At 51.6% G+C, this 26292-nt stretch overlaps 1 protein-coding gene across 1 annotated transcript in view; it reads right to left on the minus strand.

Annotated features, from left to right (window-relative positions):
- Nucleotides 1–26092, minus strand: part of PYGB (glycogen phosphorylase B) — a 35902-nt gene extending 9810 nt beyond the window's left edge. Inside the window, exons 1-14 of the mRNA XM_084887090.1 lie at nucleotides 25722–26092; nucleotides 20452–20553; nucleotides 18535–18613; nucleotides 16020–16123; nucleotides 14711–14842; nucleotides 13076–13187; nucleotides 12610–12692; nucleotides 11195–11338; nucleotides 10529–10621; nucleotides 6451–6597; nucleotides 5469–5632; nucleotides 4617–4731; nucleotides 3959–4060; nucleotides 3035–3182 (exon numbers count right to left, since the gene is read on the minus strand). Coding sequence (XP_084743216.1) covers nucleotides 3035–3182; nucleotides 3959–4060; nucleotides 4617–4731; nucleotides 5469–5632; nucleotides 6451–6597; nucleotides 10529–10621; nucleotides 11195–11338; nucleotides 12610–12692; nucleotides 13076–13187; nucleotides 14711–14842; nucleotides 16020–16123; nucleotides 18535–18613; nucleotides 20452–20553; nucleotides 25722–25964 — 1768 coding nt within the window. The 5' untranslated portion in view covers nucleotides 25965–26092. The remainder of the gene's footprint in view (nucleotides 1–3034; nucleotides 3183–3958; nucleotides 4061–4616; nucleotides 4732–5468; nucleotides 5633–6450; nucleotides 6598–10528; nucleotides 10622–11194; nucleotides 11339–12609; nucleotides 12693–13075; nucleotides 13188–14710; nucleotides 14843–16019; nucleotides 16124–18534; nucleotides 18614–20451; nucleotides 20554–25721) is intronic.
- Between the last annotated feature and the right edge of the window lie 200 nt (nucleotides 26093–26292).

Raw genomic sequence — 26292 nt, forward strand, 5'->3', positions numbered from 1 at the left:
AACACCCAACACAGGAGCCGGGTTTGGGTCGGTCCCAGTACAGGACTGGCACACGGGGAAGAGGTCACTTCAGGATTGTGGCCATGGCACCATTAGCCCTCGAGGGTGTCAGGCAAGACTCCAGTTCCCCCTACTCTCATCCTGAAGCTCTCCTGAGGGGCAGACAGGGTCAGGCACTCTAGTCCACTGTGGTCGGTCACCTTCAGCCCCAGCAAACTGAGTGTGTCCTGGCCAGGCCACCAGTTACAGTGTGTGTGGCGGTGTGTGTGTGTGTGTGTGATGTCTATACAAGGGTGAGAGGCAGCCCTAGGCAGCGTTTACCAGAGACCTGGAACCAGCCATAAGCAATGTAGAGTGATGGCTTATCTTTAACCTGTGACTTCATGTTCTAGTAGAAACACAACTGTACCTGACTCCTGAATCTCCCTGCTTCCATAAATCAAATAGGATAATGTGAAGTACAGAAAAAAAATAAAACCACATTTTCACTGAAACTTTCATAGGAAAAACATGCTAACTCTCTGGGGGTGGGTAGGAACAAGGCTGGGACACAAGGGTCTCAGACCTGTCTTCCCCAGAGGGGCCAAGTGCAAGGGAGGCAGGGAAGGAGCCTCCGGCGCCAGGCAGGTTGACCTCCGCAGCGCCTCCCCCACAGGGAGAACCTGGGAGAGGAGCAGATACCCTGGTGGACAGAAGCTGCAGGGTGGGAACCAGGACAGCCAGGCCAGGGCGCCCTGAGCCAGCGTGGACTTGGAAGAGACAGAGGAGATGCAACCACAGAGAGGTACCGGGCCTGGGGGGCCCGAAGCTGCCTGGAGCCCCCCATGGCTCCTGCAGGTCATCTGAGCACTGCAGCTCACTCATCTAGAAACCACAAGCATGAGCACAGCTTCTCCACAGACGAGGACACGGAACCTCCCTCCCTGTGAGAAGCTCCAACCAGCAATGACCGTCAACATAGAAAGGGGGCACAGAGCAGAACTCAAGACCACAGGAATGGGCAGGACTCGGGAGCACATTAAAACGAGAACTGGCAGAACACGGAGCTCAGAGGGAGAACCCGGGGCTCAGGGGCAGAACACGGAGCTCAGAGGGAGAACCCGGGGCTCAGGGGCAGAACACGGAGCTCAGAGGGAGAACACGGAGCTCAGGGCAGAACTGCCACATGTGATTGCAGCTGCAGTAGAGAAGCCGAGAGGGAGGAGACTCACAGCACAGCACAGCACACACACAGGATGGAAATGAGAAGCTCAGAGAACCTAATGGAGAAAGAAAGACCTTTAGATGTTCTGAGAGAAATCACCAGGCAAGACACACTCATACACACACACACACACACACACACACACACACGTAGCAGGAGTCCCAGAAGAAAACCAAAATGGTTCAAAAATAAATGTTTTAAATATATTTCAAGAAAACTTCCTAGAAATACTGCAAGGTAGCAATCAACACATTCAGAGTAGCCTGAGCATGAAGGAAATAGACCTACAGCGGCCAGCACCCAGACCCAGCACTGTAAAACCTGCATAGACCCAAGACACCAGAACTCACCCTCCAAACAGAGAGCACAGGACCTAAAAGATACTCAGTGGAAAAAGGTGAGCTTTTCCCACTTTTTCCAAACCATCCTTCATGTTGAAAGAACACGCGAGAAGCTGGGGGTGCAGTTCACGGGGCAGCGTTGTGAACTAAAGGGAAGTCCAGGCAGGATGGCCGTGTGAAAGGACTGGTGGGCACTGAATGTGTCCATCCGCAGACTACGACCAAAATCACGCTAGATATGGGGACAGCAGAGCGTCAACACCGTGTGCTGTAATCACGGAGAAAGCACCAGAGCGCATGTACACACACACACACACACACACACACACACACACGCGCGCGCGCGCGCACACACACACATGCATGCGCACACACATGTACAGGCGGGTGAGTGAGGAAGAGCTGCAGTCACAGGGCGTGTTAACAGCTGACAAGCACAGCAGGGGTAGTTGGTGCTGGAGCACAAAAGCACACACAGAACAGGTGACAGAGAGACAGCTAACTGCAGGGGCCACAGTGGGAGGAATGAGGTGGTGCCCATGACTTCTCTGCTGCTTGTAAACTGGGTTCAGGGAGGGGACTCAGGGACATTCCTGAGGAAATGACAACTAAAGTGCAGAGACTCAAGACTGCAAAAGGAAAACACGGCAAATAAGGCGGAACGCGGTCTCCACGAATGAGCATCTGGCAGGGAAGCCTGTGGTAAAGCCCCTCCTTCAGCCACACAGGAGGCCCGCCCGCACCTGCTCTGAAGGCTCGGGGTCAGAGCTCAGAAGCACTCAAGCCCGTTACTCCGCGGTCTCACAGGACCCAGCGTCCTCAGCCCGAGCCTTTCTCACTGGTAACAGGAGCGCTAATGACCCCGAGAGTGGCTTTCTATCTTGAGGAGTATTTGTGCTTCTTTGGTTTCCAAAATTAATCACTAATTTAATACATTATGAAACTTTAAAAACTAAGTTATTCCTTAAGGTTTTACTATAATATTTATAAAACTAGCAAATATTCATACTTACTTTTAGGGGTCTTTGATTCTGATTTCCTAATATTGAAATGCTGCTTTAACCATTAAAGGTACATGTATAAATTTAACAGATACTATTTTGTTTTTTATAAGTATACTTTAAATGCCTCTAATAAGTAAAATCTCTCCAAACAACTCAAGTCTAATGAAGAGAATACGTAAGTTTAAAGTAAAAGCTGAACGGAGCATAAAGCCTGGCCTCCGAGTCCTACGAAGCTCCCCACGCCAGGCCCCTTGCTGACTCCCCAGGTCCACTCTGCCCTCTGAGCGTCTGCCTGCCTGCCTCGCGGAGCTCAGGCCTGTGCCGTCAGACAGACAGCTCACCCTCACTCCCTGTAATTACTGACACTGAGCGCACAGAACATAAAGCTGCTGCTTACAGACGTGCGGTGTCCCGCCCAGGCCCCCGGCTGCCGCTGCGTGAACGGCCCGGGCCGCGCTGGCGGCCGAGCGCGGGGCTGCACTCACGGTTGTACAGGGTGATGATGTGCAGGCAGTTCAGCAGCTGCCGCTTGTACTCATGGATCCTCTTCACGTGCACGTCGAACATGGAGGACGGGTTGATCCGCACCTTGTACTCCTTCTCCAGGAAGGCAGAGAACTTCAGCTTGTTCTCCTGGGGGGAAAGGAGATGGACGGACGGTTCACAGGAACACGAGCTCCGCAGCGTCCGGCTCTGCTGAGAGCTCTCTGTGCCTGGTCAGAAGCGAGGCACAGGGGGCTCCCAGGACGCCCGCTGCAGCCCGGGGGAGGGCCACGACGTCTGGAGGCCAGCGCTGAGGGCTGAGGGCTGAGGGGTGGCAGCGAGTGAGGGAAAGTGGGGGTGGGGGAAGCGTGATCCGGAAAGTGAGTACCCACCACCAGTGACAGAAATAAATGCAAAACTAGACCAAATAGCAAACCTGGGAAAAGCAAAGCACGAGAAAAGCAGAATAAAGGGGACCAGTGAATGTGGTGTAAGAGGGGGTGGATGTGGGCAGTTGGGGAGAAAGGCGGGAGGGGTGAGAGTTCAAAATGAGGGGCTGATCCTGGGCACAGCACAGAGGCAGCCGGGAGCACACGGCGTCTCCGGTCGGTCCTCACTCGCCATCGGCGGCCCCGTGTGGTCTGCAGTCTCAGGGCCCGGCCTATGAAGCTGGGAGGCTGGCTGCGGCAGGAGGCTCGGGTGCACAGGCCTGAGCTGCCCTCTGACCAGCTTCCCTACAGAAGCCGCCTGGTAAAGACTGTGCGTCCAGGCTGCTCTGGGGTCTCCGCCCGCCCCCGGCTGGAGGCCTGAGGTCAGTCGGCCTCATGGGAAAAGCTCCGTGGAGAGGATGGGCCCCCACACGCAGGGCAGGGGGGACCTGGCGCCACGCTAGGTCTGAGCAGCCGGGCTGGCTGCACGCGGCCTACCTGCTTGACCTGGGCCACCTCCCTGATGAGCGCCTCGTCGTTGACCAACGGCAGCAGCTTCTTCAGCTGACTCAGGTCCGTCAGGAAACCCTCCCCGATTTTCTGAAGGGTAAAGGGACACGTGGTTTCTGCTCGTGTTGGGACCTGTCCTCCCGTTCGGTCACCCATGCCTCCCACTCCCTGTCCCTCCCTGGCACACACACAGCCCTGAAGGGCAGTGCCCCGTGGCAGGCCCTCACCAGGCACCGCCCACAGCCTCGCACACACCTCGCAGGCAGGAAGCTTCATCCCCTCCTCCCGAGCGAGCACCTGAGCAAGTCCAGGAACTGCCACATCTTTGGCTCACAAAACCTCTTTGGCTACTGGCCTATGGCTGCTGTTTGGCTGGGTGCTCCACCCCAGCCCGCCCTGAAACCCCAGGACCTCGATTCTGAGCTACCCGCCCCCAGGCCAGAGACCACTGCCCTGGCTGCCCCAGCGCTCCCATGCCGGGACGGCAGCTGGCGCCACCTACTCCCGTCCAGAGCCACTGCTGGGCCCACAGGGAGCCGTCTGCGCCCGCTCGGCACCCACTGGCCACGGGCCTGACGACACCCGCGGGCGGAGCTGTGGCTCTCACGGTGCCCACCGTCCCCGGGGGCTCGGGGTGCGGCCTCACCTCCATGATGGTGTCCGCCAGGCCCGGGTTACACAGGAGCAGCCACCTCCGGGGCGTGATGCCGTTCGTCTTATTCTGGAACTTCTCTGGCTCCAGCTCGTAGAAGTCCTTAAAGCTGAAACCACAGGGACAGGCACAGGGACAGATGCTGTGTTCTGAGCAAGGGAGCCTGAGGAGCTTGTGAGGAAATGCCGGGAGGGTCGTGTAGCAGCCAGCGTCACTGCACTTGCAGCCACGCCTTTCCGTGCGCCCCACGCCCGCTGGGCAGAGGCGGCTAGCTATAACCTCACAGGCAGCAAGATGGGCCTTCTGAAGTGATCATGACCGTGAAGAATGGGGACACCCTCCCCCTGAGAAGTCTGCTGTAGGATTCAAGCCTCTGGGCAGGCGCCAGGAACACAGGCGTCTCCACAGCACAGACTGGCCGAGGCGCGCCCGCCCGCCCTCTGAGAGTGAGGGCGGAGGGAGGGGCTCTAGGGTCACCCCCCACTGCCAGGGGGTCTGACCCAAGGACTCCTCCATCCTCCCAGGGACCAGCCACTGCCCTTCACACCCTGACCATCGCCCGGCCCAAGGCAGGACACTCGTCCCTGTGGGCCCTCCTGGCACCTGGCCAGCGGCAGCGGCTCCAGGAGCAGAGCCACAACATCGAGAACAGGAGCCACCGGCGATGACCAGGTCCAGCCCCTCAACACCACCTGTTGGCCAAGGGGCTCCGGGCAGGCAGGCCAGGGCCCACAAGGGCAGCACCACATGGTGTGGAGCAGGGCCACATGCCTCAGCCACGTGCACATGGGCAGGTGTGGGCCGGAGAGGCAGGCCCTCGCCCAGGCCCGCGGCGGCCTCACTCACACAGAGTGCTTCACGATCTCCGAGTGGATCCTCGCTACGCCGTTGACGGCATGGGAGCCGATCACACACAGGTGGGCCATGCTGATCCGCTTGCAGTCGCCCTCCTCAATCACGGACATCCTCCGCAGGCGGTCCACGTCCCCCGGGAACAGGGCAGCCACTTGCTGTTGCCAAGACAGAGGCGTGAGCAGGAGGGGCTCCCTGAGGCAAGTCTAGTTTTCTCCAAGAAGGTCCTGGGGCTGCTGCACCCAGACTTGCGCTCACATGCCCTGGTCACCTCTGAGGGCCCATCCTCCCACCGCATCACCCAGGGGAAGCCCAGGAGGACTCGGCAGAGTGGCGCTGTCAGCGGCCGGACCAGAGGACGCGCGGGGCTAAAGTCTATGTGACTACGTTTGCACCATGACCTTGTCTGCAGGTAACAAAGACAACACGGACTTTGTTTCCAAATCACTCAACTGCTGCTACGTCATCTCTGGCATTACAAGAATAGACACTTAAATCCAAACCCCACAAGGAAATAGCATTTTAAAAAGACCCGAACGCCCAGTTGGCATGGCTCAGTGATTGAGCATCGACCTATGAATCAGGAGGCCATGGTTCGATTCCCGGTCAGGGAACATGCCCAGGGTTTTGGTCTCGATCCCCAGTGTGGGGCATGCAGGAAGCAGCCGATCAATGATTCTCTCTCATCACTGACATTTCTCTCTCTCTCCCCCCCCCTCCCACATTAATAAAAATATATTTATTAAAAAAAAAAGACTTGAATCCCTAACTCCCATGTATCTAGCAGGGGCTACGTGTGGGGACTAGCCAACAGCTCTACCAAGTGACAGCCCCTAGATCTCAAAATCCTCGCTGGACAGAGGCTATTTGGGTCAAGAAGTGATGTGGGAACACAGGAGGACACCGGTGCGGGTGTAGCCCATCAGCCTGCCTGTCCCTCCTCCTGCCCCCCGCTCCCAGCAGGGCCAGTGCTCACGTCCAGGTGCCTCTGGTTGATGGCGTAGATGATCTCCAGGTGCCGCGGCAGCAGCTGCCCAAACATGGACACAGGCCAGCGCTCCAAGGCCTCCGGCAGCACCGTGTGGTTGGTGTATGCACAGGTCTTCTTTGTGATTTCCCAGGCCTAGAACATTCCAGAAAATTCCAGTTGTGCTTTGCTTAGAAACAATCAGCTCTTTTGCCAGATGCCTCAGCAAGGGGGAAATCTCGGATCAAAGGTAGACATTAAGATCTTACCAGAAAGGGGCCTGTCTAGAACTTTCTCAAAACTGCAGTTGGGCCCAAGGCCCTTCACTTTCCTGATACGATCTACAAATATTATGCATCCTGTTCGAGCGAACACACACAATGAATAAAGCTTACCCTACTACCTAGGGTCACCTCAGTCTCCTCTTTTGTAAACTATTTTAATTTTTATTTATAGTTTACATACACTATTAATTTTTCTTAGTTTCAGGTGTATGACATTGTTGTTAGATAATCATAGATTTTACAAAGTGTTCGCCCAGATATTTTCAGTACCCACCTGTCACCAGTTATTGGAATATTGACTATATTCTTTATGCTGTACTTTACATCTTCCAGACTATTTTGTAACCATCAATTAATTTGTACTTCTTAATTCCTTCATCTTTTTCACCCAGCTCCCCAACCCCAGCCCCCTGGCAACCATTAATCTGATGTCTGTGTCTATAATTGTGTTTATTTTGTTCTTTAGGTTCCACATATAAGTGAAATCATATGGTACGTGTCTTTCTCTGAATGACTTATTTCACTTAGCATAATAGCCTCTAGGTTCACCCTTACTGTTGCACATGGTAAGATTTCATTCTTTCTTTTTTATGGCCAGGTAATATTATATTGTATTATGTACCACTTCCATTTTTTAACCCTCACCTGAAGATGTTTTTATTGATTTTAAAGAGAGAGGAGAGGAGAGGGAGAGAGAAACATCGATGTGAGAAATACCAATTGCCTGCCTCCAGACTGGGGATCGACCCTGCAACCTGGGTATGTGCTCTGAAATCAAACCCGCGACCCTTCTGTGCACAGCATGAACCAACTGAGCCATGCCCCAGGGCTGTCCCACTTCTTCGCTCAGCTGTCTATAGATGGGCACTTGGGTTGCTTCCACATCGGCTATTTGTAAACAACATTGCAGCGAACATATGCTCTTTCGAATTCATGTTTTGGTTTCTTTGGATGTATACCCGGAAGGGGAATCACTGGGTCATACAGCAGTTTCATTTTTATATTTTCTGAGGGCCCTCTGTAGTGTTTTCTGTAGTGGCTGCACCAATCTGCATTCTCACCAACAGTGCACAAGGGTTCTTTGTAAACTATATTTTACTGGTAAATAAAATAGAACACTGAGCAGTTTTTTATTTCCATTAAACCGACTTGATACCCACAGCCTGGAGAACGTTCATAAACTGTGTCCTGCCCTCTACTGGCCAGGAGTGGTCAGGACCAAGATGGGCTGCCCAGTCCCATCAGGTGCACCCCAAGACAACAGAGGGGCTCTGGGTTCTATAAAACAGGGCAAGTTTTGTTTTGTAGTTTCACATCTTGATTTAATTAGAGTAGGTCAAGGATATATCACTATACTAAAGAATCTAGGACCAGCCTTAACTCATTTGGCTCAGTGGATAGAGTGTTGGCCTGCAGACTCAAGGGTCTCAGGTTCGATTCTGGTCAAGGGCATGTACCTTGGTTGCGGACACATACCCATTAGGGAGTGTGCAGGAGGTTTCTAACTTTCTATCCCTCTCCCTTCCTCTCTGTAAAAAAAAAAAAAAAAAAAAATCCATAAATTAAAAAAAAGAAAGAAAAGTATCTAGGACCAAAACTGATCCTAGGACCAAAACTGATCCTGAAAACAACAAATAAAGATGTAAACAGCCGAAACCGGTTTGGCTCAGTGGATAGAGCGTCAGCCTGCGGGTTCGATTCCGGTCAAGGGCATGTATCTTGGTTGCGGGCACATCCCCAGTAGGGGGTGTGCAAGAGGCAGCTGATCGATGATTCTCTCTCATCGATGTTTCTAACTTTCTATCCCTCTCTCTTCCTCTTTGTAAAAAAATCAATAAAATACATTTTTTTAAAAAGATGTAAACAGTGTATTTCTTTAAACGTAATACTATGGGATTTTTGCTATGATTTTTAAGATGAGAAAATATACATTGTTTACAAGCAATGGGAAAGATTTTAAAGGAAGGAAAATGGGTGCCACATCAACTAATTAAAGGACAAATGGAAAACTGAAAAGTCATCAGTAAAATGTTGTTTCAACGGCACGAAAGAAAGTCTTTTTTGCATCAAATTGTGACTGGCAATGAAAAGTGGATTTATTTGAGAATACCAAATGCACAAAATCATGGGTTGATCCAGGTCAACCATCAACATTGACTGCAAAGCCAAATCGCTTTGGAAAGAAGACAATGCTCTGCGTATCAAGGTGTGGTGTATTATGAGCTTCTAAAACCAGGTGAAACTGTTAATACTGATCGCTACTGACAACAAATAATCAATTTGAACCACGCTTTGATCATGAAACTACCAGAATGAGCCAGAAGACATGGCAAAGTAATTTTGTTTTATGATGACGCACCATCACACTCTTCAAAACCAATTTAAAGACATGTTAAAAGATCTTGCCTGGGAAGTATTAACCCACCCACCGTATTCACCAGAACTTTCTCCTTAAGATCACCACTTGTTCTGATTGGCACATGCAGTTTCTGAGCAGCACTTCAAAACGTACAGAGAAGTGGAAAATTGGGTCTCTGAATGGTTTGCCTCAAAAAAAGAAAAGCTCTATGGGATGGTATCCACAAATTACCTGAAAGATGGGGGAAATGTGTAGCTAGCAATGAACATTACTTTGAATAAGGCACTTTTGATGTTTTCTTGAAATTATCGTGTTTCCTTTGATTACAAAGTCCGCCATTATTAACCGGTACACCTCGTATACTAGGAGCCCTAACAAGTGTCAGAATCCTTTTCTTGCTTCCAAAACAAATGTCCTGTGTTCCTGTACCCCTATTTCCACTCACTGTGTCCCAGGTCCTGAGGAGGAACACCAGACCCACCCCTGGAACTTTGTTCTCCTCCTCTCAGCCTGTCTCCTTGGGGACAATGTCCCGCCATTCCGCCAAGTCCCTCAGTGCTCAGGACTAGCTCAGCACTCACAACCATTGCTGGGGCAGACTCCAAGGTCAGGGGTGGTCTCCCCATGCGTACCTCTGCAGCGAATTTCATCACCCCCAAGTGCCCAGCTCTGCAGGGAATACCGTGACCTCATGTACCCAGCTCTGCGGAGGACACTGTCACCCATGTGCCCACATGTACAGGAAATAACATCACCCCCATGGGCCCTGTCCTACAGGGAACACCGTCACCTCACGTACCCAGCTCTGCAGAGGACACATCTACAGGGAAATCCATCACCCCCATGGGCCCTGTCCTACAGGGAACACCGTCACCTCACGTACCCAGCTCTGCAGAGGACGCATCTACAGGGAAATCCATCACCCCCATGGGCCCTGTCCTACAGGGAACACCGTCACCTCATGTACCCAGCTTGCAGAGGACACATCTACAGGAAATACCATCACCCTCATGTGCCCAGCTCTGCAGGGAATACTGTCACCTTAGGTGCCCTGTCCTGCAGGGAATATTGTCACCCTATGCTCCTAGCTCTGAGAGGGACATCGTCGTCCTCTGTGCCCACATCTACAGGAATACCAACCATCACCCCCATGGGCCCAGCTCTGCAGGGAACACCGTCACCTCATGTGCCCTGTCCTGCAGGGAATATTGTCACCCTATGCTCCACACTCTGAGGGGAACATCATCACCCCATGTGCCCACATCTACAGGGAAATCCATCACCCCCATGTGCCCAGCTCTGTGGGGGACATTGTCACCCCATGTGCCCACATCTACAGGGAAGTCCATCACCCCCATGTGCCTAGCTCTGTGGGGGATGCCATCACCCCACACCCACATTTGTGGGAGACACTGCCACCCCACACCCTTGTCCTCATCCTCACCTTGTCCCAGTCCACTTTCTCCACATCCACCAGGATCCGCATGAGCTCAGGAATGGCGAGGGCTGGGTGGGTGTCGTTCAGCTGAATGGCAACCTGAGGTTTACACAAAGTGATACCTTCAATCACCTTGAGCCCACGGAGTGGACCTACATGGCCGGTATGTGCAGGCCTGAGGTCCTCAGCAGCCACACCTTAGGAGTCTACAGGGATGACGGCAGGGAGCAGACAGGGCCGTGCAGGTGCTGGGCCAGCTTGAAATCGGCCAAGGAGCAGGCCGAGGGCCTCAGGGGGCTGGAAGAACCCCCTGGGTTGGCTTTGCAGCACGTCTGCTCTGCAGCAGGCACCCAGGACTGCAGGACACCCTCCCCACAAGGCCCTATCAACTAGGGTATGTTGGATTAAAGTCATTGAACTAATACTGTCGAACACGGCCGGCTATGCCCACAGGAGCCTTTCACCATGTCCTTGCTGCCTTGGTTCCTGGCAAGGCCCAGTGTGGCCCTGGTTGGGGAAGAAGAGGGACTTACCCCGCCCCCATGATGATGAGGAGACTGAGATGAGGGGATGCTGCTATCCCACCCATGCCCCAGCCTTAAGGAAGAAACTAAGCCTGAGAGCATCCTGTCCTCCCCCACCGAGCTCGATCCCAAGTCAACAAACACAAACCTTGTCTGGGAATATCTCAAAACAGGTCCTCACTGGGTCCCGGCAGCCAAACTTGGAGGACTTAAAGCGGCGGACGATGTCCTGCAGGGTGGCAGCCACCACAAAGTACTCCTGCTTCAGGCGCAGCTCCTTCCCCTCAAAGAACTGAGGAACAGAACAGCTCCATCACCAACCCAGACTCTGAGGCCGCTACAGGCCCTCAGAGGCCCCCCGGGACCCAGGACAGGGTATCAGGCGGAAGGTTGGGGGCGTCCTGCCCCAGGGACCACAGAGATGCTGTGTGGATAAAAGGAGAGCCCTTGAGAGCATGATGCTGATACCCCAATCCCCACAATCCTGGGGTCCAGTTGGCAAGTGACCTGAAGCTGAGGGCACAGATGGAAGGTCGCAAGTGGCCTAACCTGCGTGTGACCTTCAGATAAGGAGTGAGCACAAGGGCAGCCAGCAAAGGACACACCATCCTGTGTGAGGACTCAGCCTGGTCCCTTCACTGTGACAGGCGGAGTGCCAGGAACACCAGGCCACCCAGAAATGCAACCTCCAAAGCCCATTCTGAAAATGCCTTGTGCCTGAAGCTTTAGAATCTGATCAAAAACTCAGGGAGCATTTTACCATGAGCCTTTCAGCACCAAAGTTCTTTGCTACTATGTGTACATATTCCTTTGATAAAATAAAATAAAACAAACACAGGACCCACTATGATAGGCAGATTTCAAGAGTGATTTTCTGGCAGCAACAATAAAAATGCCACCAAACACCAAATTCAGTGACAATAGAAAATGTGACTGTGACCTTCATATTTAGTCCTAAAGGCCCGGTGCATGAAATTCGTGCACTTGTGTGTGTGTGGGGGGGGAGGGTCCCTAAGTCAGGCCTATGCCCTCTCGCAGTCCAGGAGCCCTTGGGGATGTCCAAATGACAGCTTAGGCCCACCTCCCTGTGGAGAAATGGCCTAAACCAGCAGTAGGACATCCTTAGCGCTGCTGTGAAGATGAGGCTCCCACCACTGCTGCTGTGCTCGCCAGCCCTGAACCCGGCTTCTGGCTGAGCAGCACTCCCCGTGTCACTGACCACCAGGGGGAAGCTCCTACATTGAGAGTCTTCCCCCTGGTGGCCAGTGTGCATCATAGCAACCGGTCATTTAACTGTTTGGTTGATTTGCATATTAGCCTTTTATTATGTAGGATGAGATGGACACCAGCCAAGAACTTTTCAAACCATGACTGTCGTGCATCTTAAGGTGCCACAGCAAAATAGGGATTGCTGTCCCCACTTGACAAATGGGTCATCTACTTCTTGGGAAAGTGGCATCAGAAAACCAGAAACCGCCTGGACATCAGTCATGTGGTCTCACCAGCAAGCAGGCCTGTAGAAAGCCCCAGCCTATGCAGAGACAAACTATGGACGCTACTCACATTGTCATTGGGGTACAGGACTCTGGAGATGTTCTCAGCCAGATTTCTGTCCAGGACCGCCTCGATGTAGCCACCCGTGTTAACTAGGAGCAGAGATGAGATGGTGAGGTCAGGACCTGCATCCCTTCTCCCGCACGCCCTCACGCCAGGTGTCGCACCTGCTTCCCTCAGCCTAAGGACAAACATTCCTGAACAGAAGGCACCCCCAGAGCTGCTGCTTTGCCTGCCTCCTGCCGCCCCCTCTAGAAGTTGCAGGGTGCCTTATCCCCCATGCGCCCCACAAGGCCCCCGGCCCCTAGCTCTTTCCTGAGGGTGCGGGCCTGGCGGAGGGGTGGGCTCTGCCTGGAGTCTTCTGCTCACAGGAACCTGCCCTCTGCCCGAAGCAGTGAGGTGCAGAGAGGGGACAGGAGCTGCGTGAGTAAGTCTTAGATAAGTCACCCCACGGAGACTCAAGGGCACAACGCACAGTCCTGGAGACTGAAATCGTTGGGCGCTTTGGCGGACCACAGCCTCATGGTGTTGACAGTGTTGTTCTTGTAGCCTGGCACCGGCGTGTCGTACGGCATGGCCAGCACCACCTGCCCGAGCGAGAGATGGTCAGGGTCAGGATCGATCAGCCGGAGACAGTGCCCCGTTCTGGGCCCACCTGCAGAGCAGCGCCCGCCCAGCGGGAAGCACCAGCTCATCCTCCTCTGGCTTTTCTCCTTCTGCCCAAAACTATGTCCTCATCCACAGTCCCACCACCCTCCCCACCCGCTGTACACCCGCACCTGCAGCCCCAGCTCTCGGACGTGCTGAGTCAGGCCTGACGGGTAAGGCTGAATGCACTCCTGAGGTCACACTGTCTTTTTAGCCTTACCTGCTTCAGTACTGACACCAGCTTAACAATTCTTCCCACCCTGAGGGGCCATCGTGTTGACCGGGCTCATGCTCCCTCGGAAACTACTATGTCCTCGTCCACTGCCCTCACCCCCTAACTCTTCTCACACAACCAACTTCCCCAAACACTCTTCCACTCTGACCTCCGTTCCCATGCCTGCGGGGAGGCCCTCCTGCTGTGTGCTGGGATGTCTAACTCTCAGTGACGCCGAACCAGCCCACACACCGCCTCCCAACAGAAAGTGCAGGACCTGCTCTCCCACTACGGAGGCTGCCCCCCCTCCCAATCCCCGCTGAGCTCTGCTCTTGGGAGGCACAGGAAGAAGTGGATAAGCCTCAAGGTCTCTTCCAGCCCTCAGGCCCTCCCATCGGCCTCCTCACACGCAGACATGCTCTTGGCGGCACCCACATGTGTGGCTTTGTAAGATGAGAGCAGCTCGGGCAGCCACAAAGGACTACGGAAGGGCACCACCAGGCGTAAGCCCAGCGTCATCTTTCCTTCACCCCGCCCGCTGCTCCCCATCTCCATGGCTTTGTCCAAGCAGGTGAAAGCCCTGCAAAGCTCCTACAACTGCCCTCCTTCCCTCTCACGGCCAGCCCTCCGGGGTGAGGCCCTCATCACGTTCAGCCGCGGACGGCCCAGCATTCTCTGGGCCTCCTTACGGACACGGACACGGTCACCTTCCACAGGCGCACACTTAGAGGCACCATCCCCTTCTCTGCCTTTTCAAGTTAAATACTACTTAGTAAGGCTCTTTAGGCCTCCAGCCATTGACCTCTCTACGCGTCGGGGGCTGAGCTGCCCCGGGGGTACTGAGAGCCGTGGGCATCCCGAGGACCAGGCGCTGTGGAGGAGAGCACGCTGAGCACCTGGGGAGCCGTGTGCGTCCCCCGGGGGTTCGAGGCCCTTGTCCCCGTCACAGCACTGTCTGCCCTGGTTGTCCTTAAACAGCTGCTGGTCTCCACCCCAACACACAGCCCCTGGTAAACTAGAGTGTGGCTTCAGGTTCAGCACTTTCCACAGAAGAATTTCTGACAAAACGTAAGAAATCGAAGGTATGAGAAGCAAACCTCCCAGGCTTCTACCTTGAGTTAGGTCTCCTAGGGAAGCTTACGGTGAGTCCTGAGTGCACACCTCCCACTCCCAAAGCAAGCCAATTCAACCACGAAACCCCGAGGGCCTGCTCTCAGCCCACGCTCCCTGGGACGCACGGGTGGGTACCTGCGTGTCCAGCCACTTCACCCCCTCGGGGGTGTGCTCCACTCGCCCGTAGAAGTGCACGGGAAGCATGTACTCCGGCCGGGCCTTCTCCCAGGGGTTGCCGTAGCGCAGCCAGTCATCGGCCTCCTCCACCTGGAAAGCAGCCAGCAGCACACGGTTCATGGAGAGGAGAGAGCCCGGGCTGACAACTGCATCCTGCGTGACTCAAACCCCATCGAGACATAGGGCATTTCCATCAACCCGGTCGTCAGCTGTTTCGCTGAGACTATACTACTCTTGAGTTACAAAACTTTCCAATCCTAACCACGTCCTGGCTTTGTATGCGACTTTTAGGCCCCAAATTATACTAAAAAAATTATTCTCCCCCCCAATGGAATAGTTGTGCCTTCCATTTGGAAATGTCAAGTGAGGGGAAGCAACCACCTCGCCCAGAGGAGGACGGGGACTGCGCTTTAAGATGACGCTCTTCACTGACGGGGTTCCCACCGCCTCAGGCTTGATGCTCTAGAACTGGGGTTCCCTAAGGGCCCCTTTCCTTTGCAGGGTCCGGCATCTAACCCCACATGGTGCTGTCCTCTCACTGATGTCGGGGAGATAAGGCTGAAGGTGGGAATAAGACCACTGACAACCGGTCCAGGTCAGTTGTCCCTCTGAGGGTGAGCCAGCGAGGGGCCACCTTGGCTCTGCCCTGAGATAAGACGGGAACAAACCTCCACCCAAGCTCCACCCCTGGTGTCCTCTAGAAGGTCCAGCACGCTCTGCCGCGCCCCCTCCCTGCCCCCGTGTGCAATGAGCTCACACAGGAGACCAGCCTCTGCTGGCCCCTGTGGAATATGAAGAAGGCATGGAGCTCATAGGATTGCCCTGACCTGCCTGACCTCTGCTTGTCTAGTACTGGCATGTGGTCTCTCCGTGAAGGAATTTAAAATACTAAAAGCTGGGGTGGCTTTTCTACTGTAGACAGAGAATCTTGGTGGTGATTTTTTATCTCACCACAGGGGTGGCATTCGAGGGCCTGCTTGTGGCCTGTGTGGAGGGCTTGTGTCTCGGGTTTGCACGTTGTCTTTTCCAGTGAGTCTATGGAGATCTGTGGTTTTGTTCTCCTGGGTTTCAGGGGAAGTGTTTAACTTTCTAGTGATTGATGTTGGGTTTTGAAATACCAAAGCTTTCTTCTGTTGTGTTTTGAAATAAATCTCTTTTAAACTTAAAAAAAAAAAAAAATTACTAAAAGCTGAATGGAAAGTGCACCTATTTATTTTCTTGTGCAAACGAGAGCTGGAAATGAACGAAGGAACCAAGTCTCACCCACCTGCCAGCCATTGACGATCTTCTGGTTAAAAATCCCAAACTCATAGCGGATTCCATAGCCATATGCTGCCAGGCCCAAGGTGGCCATCGAGTCAAGGAAGCAGGCTGAAAATCGCAAACACAAAGAACTTCTGATCCACATGTTCCAGGCCCACTGGAAGCAAAGCTCTAAGTTAACCAGGCGCTGGGTGCCAGCCTCCAGGGGGCCAGGGGGTCAGTGGTGACACCGTCAGCTTCAGCTGCCGTGGAAAAAAAACTGAAACACACCCTCACTCCCTTCGGCTGGAGAGCCCGGGGTAAATGTGGGGGTTTGTGGAAGATGCGGAGGGGAGAGAACACAGCCACACGTGGGGCATCTCCAAATGCATCAGTCCCTCTGCCAACTTCCTCCCAGAGTCTCACTCGGACTGATGGCCTTCCATCCTCCGCACTGTCAACCCCAAATCCAGGCTGTCTGGAGGGCAGGGGCACATACACATAGTGGAGAAGGCATAGAAGCAAGGCCGGGAATGTACATTTCTCTGTCCACGGCGCCAAACACCCAACCGCCAATGTGCCCCCAGAGTGTGCGGGAAGTGGCTGGAGCAGCGTGTCACCAACTGACCCCGCTCCGATCAAAATGTCTTGGGGAAAAGAAAGCACCATGCTTTAAATAAAGACCCAGAATGCAGCCTTATTAACCTCCTGGATTAAAAGAAAGAAATAAAGTAAAGGGAGAAAAAAACTCTACACAATAAGAAAAACACAAACACACAAACGAAAGTACACCTAATTCACCAAACGTGCACAGGCCCCTGGAGGCCAGCCCTTCACTGAGGGAGAGAAATAAGGAAAACCCGAACACGTCAGGTCTGGGCTCTTGTTTTGAGGAAACCTTTCTCACAGGTGGACAGAGGACACAGGAAGCTGCAGGAGCTGTGGAACCAGGGGGGCCCGAGGGAGGAGGTGCCATCAAACCGCCCACAGGAAAGGCCATACAGACATGGAGGACCAGCAGTGGACGTGAATCTGATGGGAAGCCCTGAAATGCCCAGAACGTAAGTGGATTGTGAGGGGCAGGGGTGGGACTGCCTGGCTGCCGGTCCCCAGCTTTGGTGAGAGGGGAGGTGAGGATCCACTCCAGTAAAGAACACCAACCGGCCTGGAGCTTGGGAAGCAGGTTGTTTTTCCTGTGATTACCAGGATGCCGTCAGGGGAAGGGGACTGGGTGGACTGACCCTCGGGCTGGAGGACCTGGGGCTCCAGGGGAAGCAAGCCCTGGCTCACTGTCGGGGATGATCTTACCCTCACACACCAAACTGGGCCTGCCCTGGAGAGCAGGATGCCCGGGACCCACAGGGCTTTTCACATTCAGGGTAGGGGTGGGCAGGCCTTGCCCTTTCTCTTTCTTTCTTTCTTTCTTTCTTTCTTTCTTTCTTTCTTTCTTTCTTTCTTTCTTTTTCTTTTTCTATCACTCAAGGACAGGCTTTTCATTGAATTTTAGAGAAAAGAAGGGTGGGGGGACATCAATGTGAGAGAGAAACATGGATTAGCTGCCTTCCTCCCGTATGTATCCTGCTCTGACCGGATAGCGAACCCACAACCTAGGTATGTGCCCTGACCGAAAATCGAACCTGCAACCCTTTGGTGAAAGGAATGATGCTCCATCCGACCAAGCCGCCCGGCCAGGGTGCCAATTGCTCCTTTATACAGATCCATGTGCTGTTTTGTTCCAGATAAACATACTGCATTTATAATTTGTGAGGAATTTACTTTAAAATTAAAAATACAAGCACATGCGCTCCCCACCCCCTAAGTTTTAGGGCATTTTCTCCCTTTTCAAAAAGACAATTCCCAAAAGAGGCCATGACACCAAGAGGGAGGGGCCTGAGCCCACCCTCCCCTCAGCCCCCCAACTCAAGAGCAGCACAAAACCCGAGTCTTCTTTGCCCTTAGAGACACTGGCCCAAGCGCCTTGATGTCACAGTAAAATCACATCTCCCCGTGACTGCTATTTCCACTTCCCCATTCTCAGCCCAGCTCCCTCTCCCCTAAAACACTGGCAAAAATAAATAAAACAGAAAAACAACTGAGTATGCTCTCAAATAGTTTACCAAGGGGGCAACATCCCCCAAAGGGAGAGAGCTCTGTAAGCTGTGTGTGTGTGTGTGTGTGTGTGTGTGTGTGTGTGTGTGTGTCTGTCTGTCTGTCTTTTTCCCAATGACTGGCTTTGGGATTGTGCAGAGTGATTGCTATATTGGAATCCCCTCCCAGCACCAGTCACTCAACACTGGCAAGCTTGGTCTTCGTGATCTTTATGAAGGGCCCTTTGGGTGACAGAGACATACGTCTTGCACTTTTTCCCTGCCAGAGGCAAAGATTTTAACCTGCAGCACACACTCTCCCATCCACCCCGAGGGACCACTTTATCGGCTCAGAACAGTGCCAGGAGCATGGCTGACCGTGGCCTCACCATGTGATCACTGACAAGGCACCATGTGAGGACAATCTTGTCCCAGACAGGTGCCTGGGCTCACCTGCCAGCCTCCCCAATCCTCCATTCCCCAGGCCAGCGTCCTCTTCGATTTCCTCCAGTTCTTCCAAGTCCAACCCCAACTGTGAATAAAAACAGAGGCAATACTTTCACATTACTTAATATTTTCACTCAAGTACCAGGTGGAATGATATTTAAACCCTGTGAGTTTATATTAAAAGTAGAGTCTGCTTCCTTTTAGACTTGAAAGTCCAATGTTAAAATCTGATGCTTAATTGCTGATCGAAAATGAAAGTTTCCAGGTATTTCAAAAGCTGTCAAATTACTTAAGAATTACAGACAAAATGAGACTTGGTTTAATAGTCAAAGATATATAGTGCTGTATTATTGACTTACTTATAGAGAAAAGATTATAACATGTTTCCTAAAAATGAAACCAATGGTTTTAGTAATTCCCTAATTTCACATGGTCTAATGATAATTACATGACATCTTTTTAAACCCAAATCTAAAAACACCTTTCCGTGGCATTCCAATTATATTCAAACCAACTTGTGAAACAGATATGGTATGTTAAAAATTAGGGAAAAAGCAACAAAGTCACAACCACTTCACCTAACAGAAAACCATTCCAGAATATAGCTGTTAGGACTCTCAATTATGTTGTATTGATAATTAATCTATTAATCTTAACTTGATAAAACCCATCACATTAACAATCAACAATACTATTTAATAAAAAAAAAAACTATGTTTGAAAACAAATAATTATTTACTAAGATGAGTTGCAGTTTTCATATTTCTACAAAGTTCTTTAATGGATTTTCTGTTCCAGTATTCAATATGTTGAAACATCACACATTATATAGCATCTGAAAAACTCTACTGCATACTCACGAAGTATAGAGTGTAAAAGGCAAATAACATCCTAGTGTTATGAAAATAGTTCTGACCAAGGGGACCCCTTGAAAAGGTCCCAGGGAACCTGAGGTCTCCAGATCACACTTGGAGAATCTAATAAATTACGAAGAGTGGAAGAAGAGTTGTGAGAAAATTAAAAACATACAAAATAGTTTAGCATCTATTAAGTTAACTGAATGGTACTAAGATATACAGTCATCTGATTTAGATTTCAAAATACTGCCTGATGGCCCTGCAAGGCTCATACCACACCTCCTCCAAGAAGGCCCCCAGAGCACCTCCCACCTCAAAACCAAACCAAACCCAAGCAGAAGCAGTGGAAGGTTCTTGGGTGTAGGACGACTGTGGTAAGGACCCATCTGTGTATGTGCAAAAGGGCAGAAGCGATGCATATTCACTCAGAAAATTCTACACTGAGCATCTAGGTGAGGGAGAAGACCATGCCCAGGGAAGTGGGACAGAGACAGAAAACAGATACAATGGAATCCAGCTCTGCTCTAAAACAGCAAGTGAACTGAAAGACCTCCACCTAAACAACTGTTAACGAAGGACCCGTTGAATCTAAGGCAGCTTCTATTCTGTTTAGAGGACAAAGGCAGTTTTATAATTAGAGGATAGGATGAGCTCACAAGGTTATCTTAGGGGCAGAGGAGGGACCCTGGAGGTAGGTTACCAGTTCAATGAAGCAAGGAGAAATGGGACAATAACAAATACTTCTGCCACATTGTAAATCTGTCCCTGGGGTGGGAGTGAGGAATACAGTGGTTTCTAGAAGCCTCCAAACCTTAGCATTACAAGGCAATCGAGCCCTTGCACTCCACTGTATTAACAGCTCTCCATCCAGTTCTTACTTTCTCCCCTTGAGAAAGAGGAGCATCACCCACCAACCCATTCTCCCTCACAAAGGACAGAGTACTCCATCAGACATTTCCCAGGGCCTAACGCCCACGCTCTCCTCTGTCAATGCTCACCGCTGGGGCCTGAACTAAACCCAGAGCAACAGGAGAGGCTGCGGGCAGCCGGGCCCCAGGACCCGTACCTGGTAGATGGCTTCATCACAAGCATTCTGGAGGCCCAGGTTCACCATCGTGTTCTGCAGAGTACGGCCCATGTAGAACTCCAGGGAAAGATAATAGATGCGCTGAGAGAGCAAAAGAAAGCATCTTAGATCCATCTCCATGCACAAGCAGATGATGATGGTGATGATGATGAGTGGATTCCTAAGAGAACCTACATAGGGGTTTCATTTATGTTAACCCAGCACTTACCGGCACATCCCCAAATGATCTCACTCCCTTCACCAGGCCTTGGCCACCCTCAGTTTTCCAAGGGCATCTCATGAGGGAACACACTTCCCCTTCTTCTCCCCCCCCCCTTTTATTTATTTATTTTTGTTTTATGCTCTTTAAATTTTTTTAAATTTTCAACTACAGTTGACATTCAATGTTACATTAATTTCAGATGCACCACATAAGAGATTAGATCTTTGTGTATCTTACCAAGTGATTTCTCCCCTGCCATAAGTCTAGTACCCACCTGGCACCATACGTAGTTATTACAATACTAGAGGCCCAGTGCACAAAATTCAAGCCACCTTGAAAGAAACTATAGGCCAGGCTGCGGTAGGTACAGGGGCAGGTCTTGGTCCATCCTCTGAGCCCCTGCCCAGCCCCTCCCGCTGCGGCCCCCGGTCTCCTGTCTGCTGGTAGCTCCACTGCTGCCACTCCCAGGCGCTGACATTGCCAGCCCTGCTTGCACCCGGGTCGCCCCTCAGGAGCAGGGAGGTGGAGAAGTCCTCAGGGGTGATTGAGGCCAGCAGCCACCACTTGCACCTGCTGATGGTGACAAGTGATTAGGACCGGTGCCGGGCACCGGCAGTGGGTGTGAGTGGTGGCTCCAGAGCTGGCAGTGGGTGCAAGTGGGGACGGCGCCAGCAACAGGTGCAAATGCCAGGTGAGATCACAGCATGTGGGAACAAAGAATTTTCAGTAACCATCAGAGTCTCACCCTGATGACAGCGACCGGCACCTGCTTTGGTCTGGTGTCCTTGTGCGTCTGCACCACCATCCTGCTACAGCCAACGCCCACCATGTTCCACACATGCTCAGTTCCATGATTCGGTCTATTTGCATTTTAGCCTTTATTATATAGGGTTATTGACTATATTTCCTATGTTGCACTTCACATCCCCGTGACTATTTCATCACTGCCTATTTGACCTTATTAATCCTTCACCTTTGTCACCACCCTCCCATTTGGCAAACAACAGTTTGTCCTCTGTATCTATGAGGTTGTTTCTGTTTTGTTTATTTTTTATTCTGTTCTTTAGATTTCACATATAAGTGAAGTCACATGATATTTGTCTTTCTCTGACTGACTTATTTCACTTAGCATAACACCCTCTAGGTCTACCTATGCTGTTGCAAATGGTAAGATTTTATTCTTTTTATGGCCAAGTAATAGTCCATTGTATATCTTACTATGTCTTCTTTATCACTCATTTATAGATGGGCACTTAGGTTGCTTCCATATCTTGGCAACTGTAAATAACCCTGCAGTGAATATAGGGGTTCATATGTCTTTTTGAATTAGTATTTTGAGTTTCTTCAAATATATACCCAGAAGTAGAACTGCTGAATCTAAGGCGGGTCCATTTTCAGTCTGAGGAACCTCAATATGGTTTTCATAGTGGCTAAACCAATCTGCCATATGTTATGACCTACGGACTGCCTTCATTTTTTTAAAAACTGGGTTTATTTACTACACACAGGAAACATCACAGAAAAGTATAAAAGCTCTTCAGCACAAACAGATGATCAACACAGATATAATTTTCTAAAGGCACCTTAGGCATTAAGAAACTCTAACTGTGGAAATTAAGTTGAGCATCCATAGGTAGAGCCTTATTTTGCTTCTTTACACACTGAGATTAATCTGAGATTATGTTAACCTATCAATGAGATAACAATAGGAAAGAGCCGTGGGACACATTATTTCAACCTCTGCAGAAATAAAGAAGACCATCCATCCACTCACTGCAGGAGCAGAGAAGGCCAGTTACTTACTAAACCGGCTATTCCACCCACTCACTGCAAGGATGCGGCAGCCCAGTAACACAGCACACTGGCTATTCCACAAGCTCACTGCGGAGATGCATGGCCTCTTACACAGTAAACTGCCTACTCCAGCTACTCAGGCAGAAATGCTGTGGCCTGATTATAGAGCAAACTGACCAATCCATGCATTCACGTGCAGGGATGCATTAAGCCAGCTACATACAAAAATGGCTATTCAAGTGTGTGTGGAGGGGAAAGGGGGAGATATCTGTAATTCTATCAACAATAAAAAAATGTATTTAAAAATAAAAAAATAATAAACTTACTATTCCATCCATTTACTAAAAGGGTGCCAAGGAACCTGGCTGTCCCATGCTCTCACTGCAAATGCATAGCAGGCCAAAGGACAGTCAACTGAAAATCCCACCCACATACTTCAGGGACGCAGCGGCCTGTTACAGAGTAAGCTGGCTATCCCATCACTCACTGCAGGGATGCAGTAGGCATAGTGAACACACTATTCTACATGCTCACTGCATAGATACATCAGTCATGTTACATAATAAGCTGACTATTTCATCTACTTAATAGAGGAATGCTGTTAGCTGGTTGCAAAATAAACTGAGTATTCCATCTACTAATAACCAGGACAGGATAATCAGGCAACATAGGGAACTAGCTATTCCACCCATTCAACGTAGGATACAGTACATACAACATGATATTTTTAGTGTAATAAAAGCAAATGCTTCAACTAGTATAGAAAAATAAGGTGTAGAACACAAAATGTTTGTAACATTTATATTACTAAGTGGTGAGACTACAGTTATTTTTTTTTCCATTTACCTTATCTGTACTGTTAAATTTTTCCTCCAATAATCATAAGCACTTGCATAATTGTGTAAAAGACAAAAATAATAAATAAAATCACTTTAACTTAATAAGTATATATCAGCAGGTTACCCCAGTCTGGAGGGTGATGGTACAAGCCCCTGAGGCCATTCCTAGAGCTGGGGGCATGGCTTTTCAGGATTTTAAAAAATATATTATTTTATAGATTTTTTACAGAGAGGAAGGGAGAGAAATAGAGAGGTAGAAACATCGATGAGAAAGAAACTTGCACACATCCTACTGGGGATATGCCCGCAACCAAGGTACATGCCCTTGACCAGAATCAACCTGGGACCCTTCAGTCTGCAGGCCGACGCTCTATCCACTGAGCCAAACCGGTTAGGGCATGGATTTTTATTGGGAGCCCACTTCCCTGGGCTCTGATCCTCCTGGGGCTTGTTTCTGGTCCATTACAAGCATAAAAAGGAGATAAGGAAGTTATTTTCAACATAAATTAGCGAGACCGAAGCACTTATTAATAAATTCCACTTTTTCTTTTTTAAAGGGCCTTCCTGTCCAGAATAGTCTCCTTCCATTTACCGGCTGTGGTTTCTTTAAAAGAGAAAGGTTTCTACCTGTAGCCAAGGCAGACCATCAAAACTCAGAGCACTCACTGAAGATGACAAACCTGTTTTGCTCATGAAAGGTCATTTCCGTAATCCCGAGCCCATCGCTGGCCTTTTCAGGCTCCATTATAAACATGCATAAACTCTAACAGGAGCCCTCGTATGTCAGAGTGTGTCCTATTCCAGGGAAATGCCCTTGACTGTGCAAAGTCGTACCCTTGTCATCTGCGACACGGTCAATAAAAATGATGCTGCGAAGCAGAGCTCCGCCGTCAGCAGAGGATTCTGGGGGAGCCACTGCCTCCTGGCCGGTTTCCCTGGCAAAACGGAGCCAAGCCTTTGTTGTAATAACCTGTTTTAGCCACTTGGTGCCACTTCTTTCCACACTGCCTTGCATGCTAAATATGAAGATGCCTCGTTGGCATTCCAACAAATCTTGTTATTTTTACCATCTCTCTTTTACTAAAAAGAAGTGCCCAGAACGTGTTTGGAAAAGCAATACATCTTACTCTTAGCACTTATTAAACATTTCTTAACGTCCCATGAAAATACTCTAAAATACTATCAACAGAACAACTGTTCCATGCCCGACTGTGCACAGCAAGTCAAATCTTTGCAAACGGACTCCTTTCCTCAGAGTGTCTCCTTTCCTTGCTAGCTTTCCCTGGACCACAGTGCAGTAGAAAGGACAAAATTCTCCACGGCCAAGAGAAAAAAAACACAAAACTGGCCGTGGGGGGAGGGGGGGGGGGCTGGCCAAGCCTCTGATATGCCTATTGAGCTAAAGCTGTTGAAAAGTTACAATTGATGAATGAAACAGAAATGCCGCAAAACTGTATATGCAATATACTTTTTTAAAAATGTGTACAGATACACAGGAGTAGGAAAAGGACATGCAGCTACATTTTAATACAGATAAAAGTAACGGAGACGATCAATGCCTTTTCCTTTGTGCGTTTTGTATTTTCTCTACCGTAAACGTACATTTTTGCAAAAATCTAAAAAGGAACGACGACTGCATCCCCGTGAGCTGTAAGGTAAGTAGAAGCTGCTCAGGGGAGGTGTGCGGGCTCCTTTTTCGGAGCCTGGGACCCCCCTCCTGCTTCAGCAGGCACCGCAGCCTGCCCAGCCCGCCCGGAAACGCCCAGCTCCCTGCGGATGGCTGTGCCCGCCCCCTCCCAACACACAGAGCACCCAGGCCTGGTTCCAGGGCCTTTTCTCTCACACACGACAGACCACACAGAACCAGCCGGAGGTGGGGGGGGGGGGGGGGGAGTGGTGGAGGAAGCCTCAACTCTGCAGCCATCGCGGAGGCACACAGCCAGGGACAGGCTGGAAAATTCCGCCGGGTTTCCAAGCCTTCCAAGGAATTCGGGGAGCAGCGGACCAAGGCAAGGCCGGGCTCCCCGCGTAAGGGGGCCTGGCGGCCCGGCCCAGAGCGGGCGGACCACCGGGAATGGGCGCGCGTGGGGACTGGGGCGGCGAAGGGGAGGGGAAAGCGCAGGGGAGGGGTGGTGCGAGGGGGCGGGGGCGGCCAGGGCCTTCGCGGGGCTCCTCTCCTCCACGACGCCCCGGGGAGCGGACCAGCGGTGGGCTGCGAGGGCGGACGGGGTGACCGCGCTCCACCTGGATGCCCATTCCGCAGGCGGCGGCCCTCCTTGGTTGCACAAGGAGCTGCGGCGCTTTGCTGTGATGTCTCAGGGGCCGAGGCTCCAGAGAGCCTGCAGCAGGGCTCTCCCTCTCGGGGAGGGGGGAGGGGGAGGGGGCGGCCCGGCCGGGCCGGCCGCGGGCCTCACCTTGGGGTCGCGCTCGTAGTAGTGCTGCTGCGTGCGGATCCAGCGGCCCACCAGGTGGTCGCGCACCGTGTGCGCCAGCGCGAAGTAGTAGTCGCGGGGCGTGGCCACGTTGCGGTCCTTGACCAGCGTGAAGTGCAGGTGCCGGTTGAAGCTCTTCCGCACCTCGGCCACGTCGCCCAGCCCCGCGATCCCGCGCACGCTGATCTGCTTTCGCTTCTCGCTGTCCGTCAGCGGCTTCGCCATAGCGCCGGCCGAGGGAGGAAGAGGAGCGGGGGAGAGCGGCCAGGAGATGCGAACGCGCCGAGGCTACGGAGGCGGCTCTGGCGCCGGGGACTGCGGCTACCCGCGCTGGCTCCGACCGCGCATGCGCCCTGCGCCGGGGGCGGGGCCGCGGAGGGGTGGGCGTGGCCCTGGGTGGAGTGGGCGGGGCTATGGGGAGGGGCGGGGCCTTGGAGAGAGGGGCCTCTGAGTGAGGTGTGGTCTCCCTGAGCAGTGGGGTCTCGGGTGTGGCTTTAATCCTTGGAATTTGGAGGCGGCTTCCGGTTTCATAAATGGGAACCACCCTCACAAG

The sequence above is a fragment of the Pipistrellus hanaki genome, assembly GCF_964339955.1.
Source record: "Pipistrellus hanaki genome assembly, chromosome: 6".
NCBI classification, from domain to species: Eukaryota; Metazoa; Chordata; class Mammalia; order Chiroptera; family Vespertilionidae; genus Pipistrellus; species Pipistrellus hanaki.